The sequence below is a fragment of the Seriola aureovittata genome, chromosome 15 (assembly GCF_021018895.1).
Source record: "Seriola aureovittata isolate HTS-2021-v1 ecotype China chromosome 15, ASM2101889v1, whole genome shotgun sequence".
Classification (NCBI taxonomy): domain Eukaryota; kingdom Metazoa; phylum Chordata; class Actinopteri; order Carangiformes; family Carangidae; genus Seriola; species Seriola aureovittata.
The window spans coordinates 7,463,540-7,479,064 of NC_079378.1; the positions used below are offsets into that span (position 1 = coordinate 7,463,540).

The 15,525-nt window shown below is 42.7% G+C and overlaps 1 protein-coding gene across 2 annotated transcripts in view; it reads right to left on the reverse strand.

Annotated features, from left to right (window-relative positions):
• Positions 1 to 15,525, reverse strand: part of fryb (furry homolog b (Drosophila)) — a 61,190-nt gene that overhangs the window by 11,199 nt on the left and 34,466 nt on the right. For both annotated transcript variants that reach the window (XM_056398156.1, XM_056398155.1), the window contains 33 exons: positions 14,979 to 15,150; positions 14,759 to 14,891; positions 14,332 to 14,439; positions 14,051 to 14,177; positions 13,359 to 13,472; positions 12,958 to 13,122; positions 12,594 to 12,680; positions 12,202 to 12,461; positions 11,876 to 12,065; positions 11,242 to 11,366; positions 10,334 to 10,391; positions 9,845 to 9,936; positions 9,534 to 9,706; positions 9,130 to 9,290; positions 8,908 to 9,018; positions 8,538 to 8,692; positions 8,165 to 8,264; positions 7,836 to 8,007; positions 7,168 to 7,418; positions 6,925 to 7,071; positions 6,608 to 6,776; positions 6,392 to 6,479; positions 6,158 to 6,231; positions 4,826 to 4,976; positions 3,962 to 4,065; positions 2,946 to 3,037; positions 2,701 to 2,794; positions 2,295 to 2,514; positions 2,006 to 2,127; positions 1,511 to 1,698; positions 1,295 to 1,389; positions 977 to 1,175; positions 57 to 278 (listed from right to left, as the gene is read on the reverse strand). In XM_056398156.1, the coding sequence (XP_056254131.1) occupies positions 57 to 278; positions 977 to 1,175; positions 1,295 to 1,389; positions 1,511 to 1,698; positions 2,006 to 2,127; positions 2,295 to 2,514; positions 2,701 to 2,794; positions 2,946 to 3,037; positions 3,962 to 4,065; positions 4,826 to 4,976; positions 6,158 to 6,231; positions 6,392 to 6,479; positions 6,608 to 6,776; positions 6,925 to 7,071; positions 7,168 to 7,418; positions 7,836 to 8,007; positions 8,165 to 8,264; positions 8,538 to 8,692; positions 8,908 to 9,018; positions 9,130 to 9,290; positions 9,534 to 9,706; positions 9,845 to 9,936; positions 10,334 to 10,391; positions 11,242 to 11,366; positions 11,876 to 12,065; positions 12,202 to 12,461; positions 12,594 to 12,680; positions 12,958 to 13,122; positions 13,359 to 13,472; positions 14,051 to 14,177; positions 14,332 to 14,439; positions 14,759 to 14,891; positions 14,979 to 15,150 (4,719 nt within the window). The remainder of the gene's footprint in view (positions 1 to 56; positions 279 to 976; positions 1,176 to 1,294; positions 1,390 to 1,510; positions 1,699 to 2,005; positions 2,128 to 2,294; positions 2,515 to 2,700; positions 2,795 to 2,945; positions 3,038 to 3,961; positions 4,066 to 4,825; positions 4,977 to 6,157; positions 6,232 to 6,391; positions 6,480 to 6,607; positions 6,777 to 6,924; positions 7,072 to 7,167; positions 7,419 to 7,835; positions 8,008 to 8,164; positions 8,265 to 8,537; positions 8,693 to 8,907; positions 9,019 to 9,129; positions 9,291 to 9,533; positions 9,707 to 9,844; positions 9,937 to 10,333; positions 10,392 to 11,241; positions 11,367 to 11,875; positions 12,066 to 12,201; positions 12,462 to 12,593; positions 12,681 to 12,957; positions 13,123 to 13,358; positions 13,473 to 14,050; positions 14,178 to 14,331; positions 14,440 to 14,758; positions 14,892 to 14,978; positions 15,151 to 15,525) is intronic.

Consider the following 15,525-nt stretch of genomic DNA (forward strand, 5'->3'; position numbering starts at 1 on the left):
TAGCTGCACAATTACATAACTTTCCCTCTTCGATCAGATGGTTTCATCTTATCTACCTTTGACAGCAGTTTGTGAACAAGGCGAAGTGACATCTGATATTCAAACTCAAAGTCTGATTCCATGAGAGACACCGCCACCCAGAAGACTGTGGCCAGTATCGACGACGGATGGGAAACGTGGGCAGGATCCGATAGAACGCTGGGATCGATTCTATTGGTCGACGATGAGCAGGAGCCGGGGGTTCTTCCTGATCGAGAGAGGCCGTGACTGTTGCAGGCCTGTAAGGAGAAAATTAAATAAAGAATAGATCTTTAGTTCCCCACTATGGCAGGAAATACACACATACAGCAGTTAATACAGTCAGCAGTTAATACAGTCATACAGTATGTAAAACGATCCATCAACATATTCTGGTACTGTTGGTTCATTATGTTGGTTGTATTTGCTACAAAGGATCCTTTACACATGTTGTTGTTTTCAGAGGTAACATAACAGAGATAACATCTGCCACAGGGCATTAACTCAGAATAGAGGGGGTGTTCAGTGTCATTAGGAATAGACAAAGCTTTCCTACACGTAGCAGTATCATACAAAGCATCTAATCATCTTTGCTGCTAACCTACAATTTTCCTAGCTGGTTTTGCAACCAGCCTGTTTGTTTTTATTTGCCACCGTCAGGTTACCATAGAAGACTGAGATTAGACTGAGATAACCAGTCTAGATATCACGCAGACATACACTCGTTCCAAAACATTTCCACTGACACCAAAACCTGTAAATTTCCTGATAAGAAATAAACTTTGTTAAATATAGCATCAACATTGTCTGTGAAATTGAGTTTACTCCCACTCATATCTTAACTATAGTCATATTGTCAGCATATTTTTAAACAGTTTTAAACACAGCATGAGTGAGATGTTCTGTGTTCTCCTCAAGCATCAAGTGTCTGAAACAAACACGAATCTTCCTCTCTTGCCTGTATGCGATCCAGAGTTGCGCTGCGAGGAGGATCACACGACTGGTTGCCACACTCGCCAAACTTCTTGGGGACCGAGTAGGAGCGCTGATGCCGTTGCGATGACAGTCCAACAAATCCCGGGCCAGGGAAGTTCAACTGACCTGTGCTCTTTCTGTTCATCAGTTTGTCACTAGTCACAAAGTCTGGTGAGGACGTCCTGTGTGTCAAACACAGTAAAGAAATGATGGTTGTATGTGATGAATATGGTGTTCCTGTATCAAATCCCCAGCAAAGTGAAATAGCTTTGAGCAATATACATAAAGAGCAGAGGCCTACCTGGTTAGAGCTGCCATAAGGTCGCTGTTTTTCAGACATTCTGCTAGATTCACCACCACTGACTCCAGCGTCAACAGTACCTCCATCACATAGCCCTGAAACACACGTGTTGTCGGATTAAACAAGCTCAACATAGATTCTCATCATCATATCATCTAACATTGTGCCAGCCCAGCTCTCTCCTCTACTGTCCCCAACCTCTCATCACTCATTTACCTGCACCTCATCTCCATGTTCTCCCACCACCTCAACCAGCCGCGACACCAGGTCGGAGACGGCGTGGTTGTTGATTGGCTGCTTGAGGGCTCTGAAGATCTGGAAGGAGCGGCCAGCGTAGTGGCGCGAGGAGCTGCACAGGGCTGTCTGTAAAGCCACGTCGCTCAGCTCCTGCTCCAGGTGGAAGTCTGTATCAACAGATGACACATGAAGTGACACACGTACGTAGTTTTGTCATGAATCAATTATTGCTACATTTTTGGAGATAAGGGTTATTACTTTTAATGAACAACATAAATGATTAAAAAGTCATTATGTGTTGGATTTCTCATTCAGTCTGGAGGATTATTTCATGGCAGGACACAGAGGAGGGATTTCAACATTTGCAAATGGATTTTCAGAGATGCTACACGTGATTCATAAGGTAGTAAGTGAGCCCTGATATTTCTGTTTTTCACTGAAAGGCATTTGGCATTAACATGAGCGGTTTCTCACCAGACTTGGACTCCTTGAAAACAGATATGACGTGGCGCAGGAAGTTGGAGAGCTGCTCCGTGCTCTTGGAGTTGGGATTCTTTGGTGTGATGTCCTCGTGCACCCACAGCGGCCCAAACGCTCTGAGCAACGACAACACAGTACTCCAGGCACTGTATACCCACCACCAGTAGCACCACATACATGTTACACGAGCACTTACACATGTGCACTGTGCACACAGCGTGCACCACAGTGAGATTTTCACACGTACACACACACGCACCTGCTCAAAAATCTGTTTGCGTACCTGGTGGAGAGGAACTCAATGAGTTTGTTTGTCTTCTCATCCGTCTCATTGGGCGTATCTTCAAGGTCCTCCAGGTCATCAGGTGTTACAAGGGGTAAATTTCCAACACTGCCAGCAGTGCTGCCGCCACCCAGACTGGCAGAGGATGAGTTGGAGGTGGAGCTGAGGCCCGAGTCCACCACTGGAGATGCCTGCCACTCTCTCAGGAAGTCAGGAGCATCTAAGGGAACATGATGATAGTGTATACACAAGTAATTGTACTATTAATATACTGCTCTGTAGCGTTATCGTGTTGTTATGTACTGTACTGTTTCTGCAACTTTTTATTAGTTCCCACGTGAAAACTGATTGAAAAATTCCATACATTGGCAAATGTGTATTTGCAAGTTGAGTATTTTCTACTTACGTGACTGCTGGTACTCTGTGTGGTAGCTGGACTTAATGGTGAGGGTCTTGTTGTCACTGATCTCTCTCGTCAGCATCAGAACTGAGGCTATTACCTGGAAACACAAAAAGACGGGGGTTCATTCAATTTGGCCAAAGCCCCATTGATGGGTGTATGAAATGATTTCCATTGTCACTATCTGTGGTGTAATGTTAATTCAGTTTAACAAGTCATAATAATAACAAGTGTTAGGATCCCACTCTGACCTGGAAGTTGTTGTTGCAGGAGAGGGCAATGAGGAGGTGGAGGAGGAGGCGTTTGCTGTGTTCATATACCTCTGGTCTGTAGTGGTCCAGACCTGATTGATAAAATACACATCCGGTAAGATGACTACAACAGGATTATAGGATTCTGCACACAAAGCAGAATTACTTAATTAACCTAACCTAATTACTTAAAACGCTAATTACTGTTGCTGTGCCCAGAGATGTTGGTGTACAGTTTGTTTAATGGTTTGTTGTGCTTCACTGATTGCTATGACAACACCCAACAAGGGAGGTAGTATCTTCTTTTTCTTATGGACAGTAGGTAATATAAATAAAACATTTCTCCCAAAACACTCCTTGTAAAAAATTCATGAAACAATACAACATGGATTCTTAGAAAACTTTGTGCGCACAGTAACCCAGATGGGATGATGGTAAACAGCATGAACTTGAGGGCTAGTATGCTGAATATGCAGAATGCATAATAATACATATCTGCACAGCTTACGTCAGGTATGTATCCATGTGTTAGATCATACAGTGGTGGCTGGTGAGAAATGCAGGCCCTGGGGAATGTGTCTGTGGTGACTCAAGAGAACGGTCTGTCCTGAAATGTGTTTCTACGTGGGATGGAGATAAAACCTCACACTGTCACGCTATGAGCTCACTGAACATCACAGAAAAGACACGACACACCTCAAGGTTATTTTTAGTGTGTATGCGCAGGTGTGTGACCGCCATGTATGGAGGGACAATGAGCAATGATTTTTGATCGTATCTTTTTAGTTTAAGTTCCTTTTAGTCCTGTTCTCTCATTGGCAGATAAGAGAAAGACAGGCCGGAGACGGTTGGTCTGCTTTTTCACAAAATAACAGCTTATTCTATAAAAAACATCTGGTCAAAAACTGACAAGTGTGTGTGTCTACTTTCCTTCTTCTCTTTCCAAGATTAACCAGCTAAAGCGTGTGTGTGTGTGTGTGTGTGTGTGTGTGTGTGTGTGTGTTGTGTATGCCTACCCAAGAACAGGGCATGTAGTAGCAGGGGCAGGTGTAAAGCCCAGTCTTCTCTCACGCTGTGGTCCACAACCATTTCAGTCATGAAGATCACTGCGATGTTACACCTGAGGACCGAAAACACACGCAGATCTAGTGAGAGCACAATAAAATCAACAATACTTGCTCCTTCCATGGGCTGTGGGGTGGTCCATCCTTCAAAGCTTGGGTTTATGCCCATGTGACATCAATCAGCCTCCATGCAGCTTCTTGGAGCAATGACTTGTCTGTCACTGATTCTGTTCTCTTTTACTTCAGTATAAAGTATTAATCAGAAACAAACTCCCTCCTTCAGCCAATTCAATATAGAGAAAAATCATAAAGACAAGTACATTCAGGAGAAAACCTGGATCTTATTGGTTTTACCAGCTCTGTGTGAGCAATTGAGGCAACTGACAATTAAGTGATAGATTGCACAAAAACACACTCCATCTTAGAAACGAATGGCAATTAACATGACAACCTGCTCTCCTGTAATGTATGCATCATGAATCTAACCTGAATCTCATTTAATTAATGATTTTCGAGGTGTCAAGAGAGGGGGAAGTGATAAATGAGTAAATCCCCTCTAATATTCATTCTCTACATAGCAGAGGCGGAGCGAGCTGGCTGGGTTTCATTCTGGGCTGGAGATTATCAGACCATCTGTGAGGAGGTGTGACTACTCTTTGTGAGAGAATACCTCACTTTGCTGACTCTGCTGATCTGCAGCTGATAGTAACATCACTGGTCTAAATATGAGCCTGTTTTCTGTGTGCTGCTTTTGTGGTTGTTTCAGAGAAGACTGTCTGTACGGTGTGTATTCATGTTAGGTTTGTTTGTGTATACCTATGCAGCGGTCCTCTTGGTGTGATGGTTTCTGGGAGGTAGTCAACCAGAGGAGCCCAGCAGCCTCCGTTAACGGGCATGGGTAACGGCTGAGGACGGTTGGTCTCCAGAACACTCAGTAGCCAACCAGCATATGGTGGGAGTGGGTCACCTACAAAAACATTTCGTCAATAAAAAATATATAACCTATATCACATACACATGGGGCATGCACTTTAATTATACCTGTTCAAACATACACTGAGCTTAGACTGTCAAGCACAAGCTTCTCAAAGCACTGACAAACAGCTCAAGTTACAGGTTACTTATAAACCACAACAAAAAAGCACATTCAAACTAAATGTGACTAAATTGGGACTAAACAGTGGCATAAAACATAACCAGTAACTTTGTAAAATTTTAATATAATATTTTTAGTTTGGTTTTTGTTTAGATTAAACATACAAGACATAATATATATAGAGGTGCTGATAGGTGGATTTTGTTATCCTTGGAGAAAGCCAGGCTAACTGTTTCCCCTTGTTTCCAGTATTGATGCTAAGCTAAATTAGCTGCCGGGTTCCACTAGCCTCATGCTTAGCAGACAGAGATCATCTAGCTTTACATTACTTTTGGCAAGAAAGTGAATAAGTGTATTTCCCAATATGTTCAACTTTTCTTTGTAAAGGACAAAGTAAAGTAAACACAACTCCTGCAGCAAACAGCAGAAAACACAAATGTTAATGCACTGTTAATTTCTATATCATGAATTTAGATCACCAAAAAAAACAGTAATGCCCAAACCTTTATATACAACTGAGGCATTTGGGTGAGGCAGGCTTTTTAAAGTTCTTGATAACATTAAAAAGTAACTAGCTGCCATGGTTTAGAAACTTACCCAACCTTGTACTTGGCTGGTTACAGCCCTGCTTAGTCACATGAGGACAACAGCAGCAGACTCATACCTGGAAGCTTCCCAACACATATGCTCGCTGAAGATAGACTAAGTATTATCACTGTGGTCGACCTAGTATTTGTGTCATAGGGAGCGTGGTGGGACTTGGCCAAGTTTTGAGCTAGTTTACACTTAAGTACAATCCCTGTCAGTCGCATCATAAAAGCTGTCAATCTGTCCATTTACAGTATGTAGGTATGGAGGAGATTTGTGACAATAAAAATAAGCATCTTAGGCTGAAGTGGGGAACATTACTGACTGACAGGAAGAATCCATATCCTGGAGCTCTCTCTAAATAACAGACAGCTGTGAGTCCCCTTGGGCTGTGTGTGTGAGGACACATTGTACAAGTCCGGCAGGTTCGTACATTCATTCTCATGAGAACCGAGACGACTTACTCTTCTCGTCCTCGTAGGATCCCCCAGAGCTGTTGCTGTAGCGAGACTCCAGTCTGTTGTGAGCCCTGGCCCTACTGTGATAACATGAATGACATCAACAGTGAAATTCAGAGTTTACAGAATCACACAGTGTACAGTTTTATTCCAAAAATCTAATATGATGATGGCCTATTTATATCTGCTTGCAATAAAATTAATGTCAGTACAAGTTTACAAAAATGTATCAATACTAACCGCTCTTCCTCTCTGACCAGCTTGTTCTCATCTGTGTCCGGCAGGTTCTCCTGACCGGCCACCACGGTGTTACTGCTGGAGGTGGTGCCTACACACAAGAGACATTAAGGATCATCTTCAGAAATACAGAACTGTCACATCTGTCACATAAAAAGCTGCGAGGTTATAAGGGAGGTCAGTGTAGAGATGAAAAAAAGAGGACAGGAACTTTCTCACCTGTCTGTGAGGTGGAGGCTTTGTTGCTGGCAGCGAAACGATAGAATGGGGGGTTGTCACAGTGCAAGACCACTGGGTTGACAGGGTCAGTCTGCTGCAGCTCAAACAGGAGCTCCTCCATAGTCTGGATCGTGTTGTTGCGACACAAGTAGATCACCACCTTCTTGATCTAAAATAGATACAAATATACAGCATTAATTGGTTTTCCTCATATTTATCTCGACGTATTTGTTATCATAAAATGTAATACCCCCATTATCTTTGTATCAGTCATTAACGTTTCATTATATTTTACCGATAAATCACTGAAAACTTACATAAGGCAACAGTGTGGTATCACTGCTGACTCCGCACAAGCTTATAAGGAACTGCAGGGTGATCCGTAAGTTGTTGCTCCACCTCTCGTTGGAAACCAGAGCGTTCCAGGCGTTCTCGATCTCAGGGCCGGGAACCTCGTCTCCATACTGATGATGTAAAGAGAAAAAAAATCCAGTTGAAGGGCAGGAGATGCCACTGGGGAAAGAGTCATTTCACAAACAAGCACAAAAAGGGCTTCCCACCTTAGCAGTCATGAACATGAGGTTGTTGAGCACCAGCGAGGTCGCCTGCAGGGATCCCCAGCCGTTACCCCTCAGACTTGGGGACATGCCCTGTCCCTGACCGCGAGGTTCTTCCTCTGGTGTGCAGGGGCTCGAGGCAGGGGGTAGGAGCCCCGTGTCCACTAGCTCGATGTTACTAAGCCAGGGTAGCAGGTAGGATAGCATTATCTGTCTGCCGTTGGGGTGGGTGGTGGGGAAACGCTGGCTCACCTCTGCGCAGGTGAAAAGAATAGTCAAGAGGAATGAATGTTTAAAGGGCCGTGAGGAAACTGAGCATTTTGTACATGTGTTCAAGAACAGGAGAAACACACCGGGAGCCAATTTAACATTTGTCTCAGGGAGAATAGTGAAAGTGCAGGTTCAACGATTCAGCACATCTGACCATAATATCACAATAGAGCAACATTTTGGGAGCTTCTCTGTTTCTTTAATTTGGTATGCAGTGTTTGCTGTTGAAACATGATAGTGAAGGGTGAGATAAAGGGTTGGGGAGTGGAGTTACTCCTGCAATTAGGATATAAATATAATAGGATTCTAGCCTTGGCCCTGTACCCCAGTATCTTGTGCTTTGTGACACAAAAGTATTCCACTGTATAACCTGTGCGAATATTCCTCATCAAAATATTTACCTGAGAAAAGAGGCAGAGTGAGCTCTGGGTACATGCTGGCCAGCTGGATGGAGAGCTGAGACAGGTTGACGCTGTAGAGGGGAGGCAGGGGGCCGTGTGTTCCATACAAAATATTACCAGGCTTCTGCTCCACCATCCGCTTCGAGTACGCACACAGCTTCGACTCCAGCACCTGCAGACATGCCATTTATTTAACAGTCAAAATGCAAGTATTGGGTTTTTTATCCTTTGTTCTCCTTCCCACCCCTTCATGTGGAATTAATAAATCTGTAATATTGGATCCGTGTCTTTGTCTTTTGTGTGCTGTGTGTGTGTGTGTGTGAATGTACCTGCATCAGCTGCATGGATATCTCATATATTTCTCTGCTGGTGTCTGAGGCTTTGAACAGCACCAGGTTGAGCAAGGTCACTAGGTCACATGGGTAATTCCTGGAGAAATAAGGGAAATGGTCATTTGTTGCTGATTCAAATGAAAACAGTGTGGACAACAACAGGGTGAAGATTATGTGCTTTTTAATATGTACATTGTATGATCTAGCTGATTAAATTGTAGTTCAGATAATAACACCATAAGACTAATAAAACTAGACAAAGTAAATAAGTGTGTATCATTTAAATAAACTGGTGGAACTGGTACGTTTTCAGTGTCTTGAAAGTGAAAACATCAGCAGGGCAGATTGTAACCAATGCATGATTCCCTACCTGTTACCGCAGACAGTGGCGATGGCCTTGAAGCAGCCACATGCCAGCTGGTAAGATCCAGTGAAGCAACGGTCCACGGCCCAGTTGAACAGGTTAATTTGGTCTGGGTTCAGTTCTAAGAGCAGAATCACCACTTCACAGCCCAGACGATGCACCTATGGCAAACATGTCATCATGTAATGGGACTAATCCACAGATAGGAACTAGCTCAAAATAAGCAACAGTGTACATCAAAACTGACATTTGAATAATAACTTCCTGCTAAAGTGCTACATTTTAATTAAATCAATTTATCAGGAGAAAGAAAACATATTAGAAAAGCTGCTGTGCAACAAGTTAGAGGCAACAGTAGATCAAAACGTGGACATACCCGTAGGTCGTGGCATGCCAAGATGTTGTCAAGCCATTTGTAGAGATATCCGTCAGTAGAGAGACCCACATTGTCAAACACTGGGCCGCAACACAGAACTGCTGACATAGCCTAGGTAAGAAAAGTTGAGTTGAATTAAAGTTCTTTGTAAAACACAATGAAAGGAAAAACAGTGACAGATAACTCCTGCTGTGTGGTGGTTTGGGTTTGGGTGTCACTTACCTTGAGAGCACAGTACTGGTAGCGAGTGATCTGGTGGTTGCGGTCACTGTAACGATCGAGGGGAGTGAACATGACACTGAAGGGTCCAGCCCACTGGCTGAAGAGGATGAAGAGATGGTGTCTCAGAGACTGCTGAGGGAAGAGGAAGCGCCTGTGGTGGACTGCACAGATGGTGAGTGTGGGAGAAAGAGAGCCAGGGAGGGTCAACTAGGGGACAGACTTTTATAGAAATCTAAATTTACATTCGTAATCTATGACCATTTGTACTGTCTGGCATTTAAATTTGTTTGTGGCTGCAGAACACCACTAAAGTCACGATGACTGAATTTACTACTCCTGAAATATAAATGTACAGTGTTATGATATACAGTATAATACAATAAAAGAGGAATAAAATGATTTACCGGGAACACACTGAATGAGATTGGCCACCATCCCGCTGAAATGGGCTCTGATGTCTTTCAGCACGTCCAGCTCCTTCTCGTTCTCAGCCTCCAGAAGCATCCGGGTTAGATCCACATACTCAAGGAACAAGGCACCCAGTGCCAGGGAATCACGCTCCAGTGCTCCATTGGTGCTGTAGAGGAGGAGAAGGAAATCTAATTATGGTAACGGTAGAGATCTTCCACGCTACACAGGGAATGATACATGTGTATATTGGCAGGTAAAAGCATGAATTATTACGGTTAAGTTGCATAGGCCTTTGGTGTGCTACCTGTCACTGATGACTCCTGCATTGGCCAACAGCTCAAAGATCCTGAGCAGCTGCAGTCTGAGAAGATCCCTCCTCTCTCTGCGCTTCTTGTTCTGAAAGCAGGTTTTCAGTTTACTATACTGCATACTAGGGAGCATGATCAACACTCAGTGAACACCACATCAAGTCCTTTTACAAACAATCTTATTTCTGCATCTGAAATACTAATAAATTAAAAAAAAATATATATATATATATATATATATATATATATATATATATATAGGTTAAAATAAATAATCCATAATCTATGAATCCATTTTCATAAATAATAAATGATTTACTTATGGAAAACATCTCTAATAGCTACAGGCCTACATTACAGATATACTATAATACACCCTTAATAACTGATACTTCACCTGAAATATATTCTCACTATTTCCTGTCCTAGATCAATAAAGTCAATGTGTTTCTCTCTGTGTGTGTGTGTGTGTGTGTGTGTGTTACCTCAGGCCTGCGTTCCAGTGCTTCTTTCATCAATGGATGGAGTTCTTCAACTAGCTCCCTGCAGACACAGGATCAGAGGGGAGCAAAAATCAACTGATTGCCTCACTGCCCTGCTGCTAAATAAAACGGATCAAATCTTCCGTCCATGGACATAAAGGACGGTCTGATTTAAGGGAACAGTGTGGTTTGTAACAGATATCTATCTTGTGCAAACCCAAATGTCACATGCCCTAAAAACCACTAATCTTCAACCACAGTAACGTTAGAAAAAAATCTGTCTTGGGAGAACTAAATCCCTCTGATAACAATGAGCGCCCTTTTGGAAAACATTTCAGGTTAAAAATAGATGATCTCTTTCAAAATGAAATACCTCCTTCACAATGGAACCACTGTGTTTTGAAAAGAAAAAGTGATACGTCTCTGTCCCTCTAATAATTCCCTTGTAGATCAGTGCTGGATTTTTTTTTCTCTGAATGTCACGGAGGTATGGAGCTCATCTCAGTTATGAAGAGAATGTACAGATGGATGGGATTAAGTAATAGATGAAGGCAGTGTAAAACTGAGTAATGAATCATGTCTTTCTTATGTAAAATATAAAGACTCTCATTCCAGTACATCATCCATTTTCTGTTGTAATCTAAAATCTATCCTATGTGTGTGCTTGCTCTTTGTCAAAGCAAAAGCCACAGAAGAAGAGGCCTGGGTCACACAGCAACAGAAAACAACTGTTTTATGATTCTTGAACAGTCATCTGAGCGTTAAATCAGAAAATCACTTTTCCCAATAAACTAATTATTTGCAATATTTTGTATGTAAAAACAGAATTTGCCACCTGTCTAACATGTCAAGTGCAAGTTGTGTGTGTGCTCTTGTAGGTGTGTATTTATGCATGTTCCTGGATCCAGTACCTGAAGACCAGAGCGTTTGTGCATCCGAAGCCCAGCACCAGAGACTCTGTGATCTCCAGACTCTCAGCTCTCATCAGCGGCACGAGCTGTTTTAAAAGCCAGGCTACTGAGGGAGTGCCTATCACCTGAGCAACAGAAAGAAAATACACACACATAGATCAGGATGACACATATGAAGTCATAAATATTGATACTGTAACTGTGAACGTCAAGTTTTAAATTAAATCTAAAATTGATCAAAATCTATAAACATCTATATGAATCTACATAAATAGGATTAATTGTGATAAATATGATTAAAAAACACTCTTAGTGCTTTGGGTGAGAGCAACAATAGATTAAATATTTTCCCTTAGAGCTGAAACGAGGATGTTTCTCTTCTCTGTTGCTCTGTCTCTGTTTTTATCATTATAGACTGAATATTTTTGGATATTGGACAGCTGTTTGGAATTGTGATGGACATCTTTCACAATTTTATTTGACATTTCAGAGAAAATCAAAGGCTATCTGTCAAATTACAAAGCTTTTCAGGGCCTGGGAATGACAAAATAATCCAAAACAAAAATCTAAACTTTCCACATTTACTAAGAACCCTTGTTATCTTTTTTTTTTTTACCCCAGCACAATCGCATACCTTGTTGTCGTAGGTGACGCTGCCGTCGGGCGTGGTGGCTGTAATCTCTGGTGTGGAAGCCCTGAGATGGCCGGGAGACATGATGCTCGGCTTAGCCACACCTAGACACAGGATCAGGTAGTTACGCCACAGTGAGATGTAGCTGTCACTGGAGCCTGCTGTGCTGGTCTTCTTAGCATTCACTGGGCTGCTGTGGAAAGAGGTGAAAAAGCAGAGTAGGTAGGTGGTCAGATATCTTAACACATATCATTTGTTGTATGATAAGCAATCGTTCTGTGGCCACAAATGTCTGAGAAGTCCAATGTAATCAATATGTGTTTTTGTACTTGGGGTCAACCAGCGGCAGTAGCAGCTGTAGACGTGTGAAAGCGTAGGGCCAGGCGTATCCCAGGGCGATGGGGCAGTGTTTGGGCAGGTGCTCCTGCCGCAAGAAGATGTGCAAACAGAGCACCCACGGGTCCTTCAGGCACTGGGCAAAGATCCAGACGTGGCTCGGGCTCTTCACGTCATAGGAACTGCTCACCAGTCGAGCCGTCCACTCCACCAGCCACTGGAGGTCGACGTGGTGGCTGAGAGGCAGGGTGGACTGAAGGAGTGGAAGCGGGGGGGGGGGGGGATTTAAGGATAATACATCACAGCAAAAGCAGTAATTTGGAAGATTGTGATATAAATAATTGATCTAATGTTACTGGTACACTCTAATCATAAATATACTCACCGAGTCAGAGACAGCCACATGAACAAAGCTGTCCATCACAGCTGGGCTCAGCTGATCCATGACCTCTATCATGGGTTTGTCATCATCCTGGAGGGGCCGACATTTATAGAATCAGCTATTTGCGTCATACAATGTGAGAGGATTCACAGGCTGCATGTGCTACAACTCTAATCTCACCTACAGTCAGATGGCTCTCCTTCAGTCCAGCTATTTCCATGTCCTGTGTCTTTGTTGAGCGACAATTTGCCACCAGCTGTCTTTTACATTTGTCATTGAACTGTATATTTATCTGTTTTTCCAGTCACTAACGATCTATACAGGTGTCTATATAGTGAGAGAAGATGGTCAGTTTCTTGTACTGTACCTCAGCATGTCCCAGAGCTGTGAAGAGGCAACGGATTTCTCTTAACACACCGACCGCCAGCTTCCTCGTGCTGATCTGACATGAGCAGAGGAGCAGCAGAGCCAGGCCCTCAACCGCATGTAGCACTGAGCAGTGAGGGCTTCGCTCTGGCAGTCTGGGGCTGGCCTGATGGAGAGGGAACACACAGAGGCAGAAGAGGTTGGTAAGAGTAACAAGTACTACTTTAAGTCACTTTGTCTGACCAGTAATTTGAATGGCCCGATACATCATCGGACCAACATAGAAGAGGAAAGAAATGAAAACAACCAGTGATTTCTGAGATTTTGGTTGTGATGAGTTAACAAAAAGTTGGCAGAAGTGTGCCTGACACCGAGTTAAACTCAGCTCTGCTCTGTACAAACCTCAACTCCACCTCGTATCTTCCCCTGGAGCTGCAGAGCTAACCTCCACTGTGTGAGCAGCTGGAGGAGGAGCTTCACAGACGCATCCTGCAGACCCTGATGGGTGTCTTGGACCTGGAATAGTTAGTAGAGGGACATGGTTAGAAGGCTTGTCAGTGTCAATATTTTAGGCATATGCTGTGAATTCAGAAAGGATAACGCTTTTTGAAACGCTCCAGTTGTGTTTTTCCTGCTCCTTCTGATTGGCCTCTGGTGGCACAGAAGATAATTTTGCAAGGCTGAGCCACAACAACCTACTTAGATAATAAACCATGGAGAGATAACCAGGGGCAATGTTTTATGGGTTTCGGTTTAACACAATTAAGATGCACATTAAAAAAAAGACAGAAAAGTGTTGTTGCAGCAACCAACTTTGAGAGAGATCGCTTTTTATTTCTATGTTGATCCACAATATGACCTGGATTTTAGACATTTAGGATTTTGTGATCCTGAATTTATTATTTATCATTACGAATCACTCTGTAAATGGTAAAAAGACCAACTACGATAGAACAGTAACATAATGACTCCTGTTTTTAGCAACCTTAGGCTCATCCTCTCAAACATCTAACCAAGGCAAACACAAGAAATGATCTTTTATTGTCTGTTGTACTGTCGAGGTTGCTCCAGGATAATGTCAAGTTCAGCTATACCTCGCGCAGAAGGAAATGTGTGTAACCAAACAGGACGTCTTCCCTCCAGTCTGAGAAATCCAGTAACAGGCTCTGCAGGGAGTTCTGGGAAATAAGCCGAAGCTCATCGTCCATGTGCACTGTAAGTCTGAGGGATAAATGACAACACATCAACAGAGCGGAATAAAGAAGATCATGCTGGCGAAATGAGAAATGAAATCAATTGATGAAGTTGTATGGTTCTAAAAAGATTAGTGATGACAAACCATTTAAAAACCCCGATTGTTGTGTCTTTAACTCACCGTGACAGCAGGTCAATGAGCTCAGGTTTGGACATGCCATCAGGAAGGATGCGAGGAATGGCAGCCACACATGTCCTGAACAGGTCGATTTTAGGCTTCCTCTCACCACTGTCAAAGATGGAGGGAGACGTTAAACAACATGTATTCAGAAAAAAGACCTGTTTCTACTTTTCCAAACTTAAAATACAGATGAGTCATGTTTGCAAAAGCTCACAAAGGATTTATTACAACCATGAAAAACAATATTTATTATCATTTGTCAGGCAAAAGCTCAGACAGTAGAACTGTCTAATATAAATAAAAATTCATGTTGACATTTCTGTGTTTCATTTTTAAAACAAGCTTTAATTATTGAATCAAACAGAATAACCCTCAGCACTAAAAAGCAGAAAAAAAACAGTTCAGTTGCCGCACTGCAGTTACATACGTGATCATGTCCTCTGGTTCTTTGTTGAGCATCTGCACGCTGGTGAGCATCATGCACCGTCCCACCTCCTTGTCCAAGTGTCTGAGGATGTTATCCAGAGCCTTTCGTACCTGGGAGTAGTACAAGGACATGCCTGGAGGGGAACAGAGATACAAAGAACATAGAGTTAAAGACTGCAGCCGAATTACACCAGCTTGAATGCCTACAGACACAGACAGACCTATTAGCTTGGCTTCCTCTTCAGTGAGCGTCTTGCTGAGATAAGTTTTCTTCTTCTTCAGAGAGTTTCCAGAAGGTAGAGTGGCTCCTGTGTTGGGCATAGGAGGCTCTCCGTCTTTCTGTTGCAGAGCGTCTGCTATCACCAGGAACGCCCGCAGACCTATGTTCATCCGCTGGAACACAGATAAAAGCTCAGTCAGCATCCTTACTACATGGCAGAAACTCAGTGTTTTTATCAAGCGCAATGGCGAGAATCGAGCGGGATTCGAGTGGACGCACATCGCAGCGCACATCGTACGCTGGAAGACACAACAGAATCGCTGTAAAAATAAATGTTTATCTGGGATGATTATCTGCAAGACATTCAATAATTCAGTGCTGCTCAAAAAAAGCATTTGTTTTTCTAATTAGATACTGATCTACAGTGTCTGTAATTTAACTTACTACAATACATGTATATAATTCATTATTTATATACGTTTTACTGTAACTGTGAAATCTGAATTATTCAAAACACACCTCATCTGTGATTTTAAAGTCTTTACTGC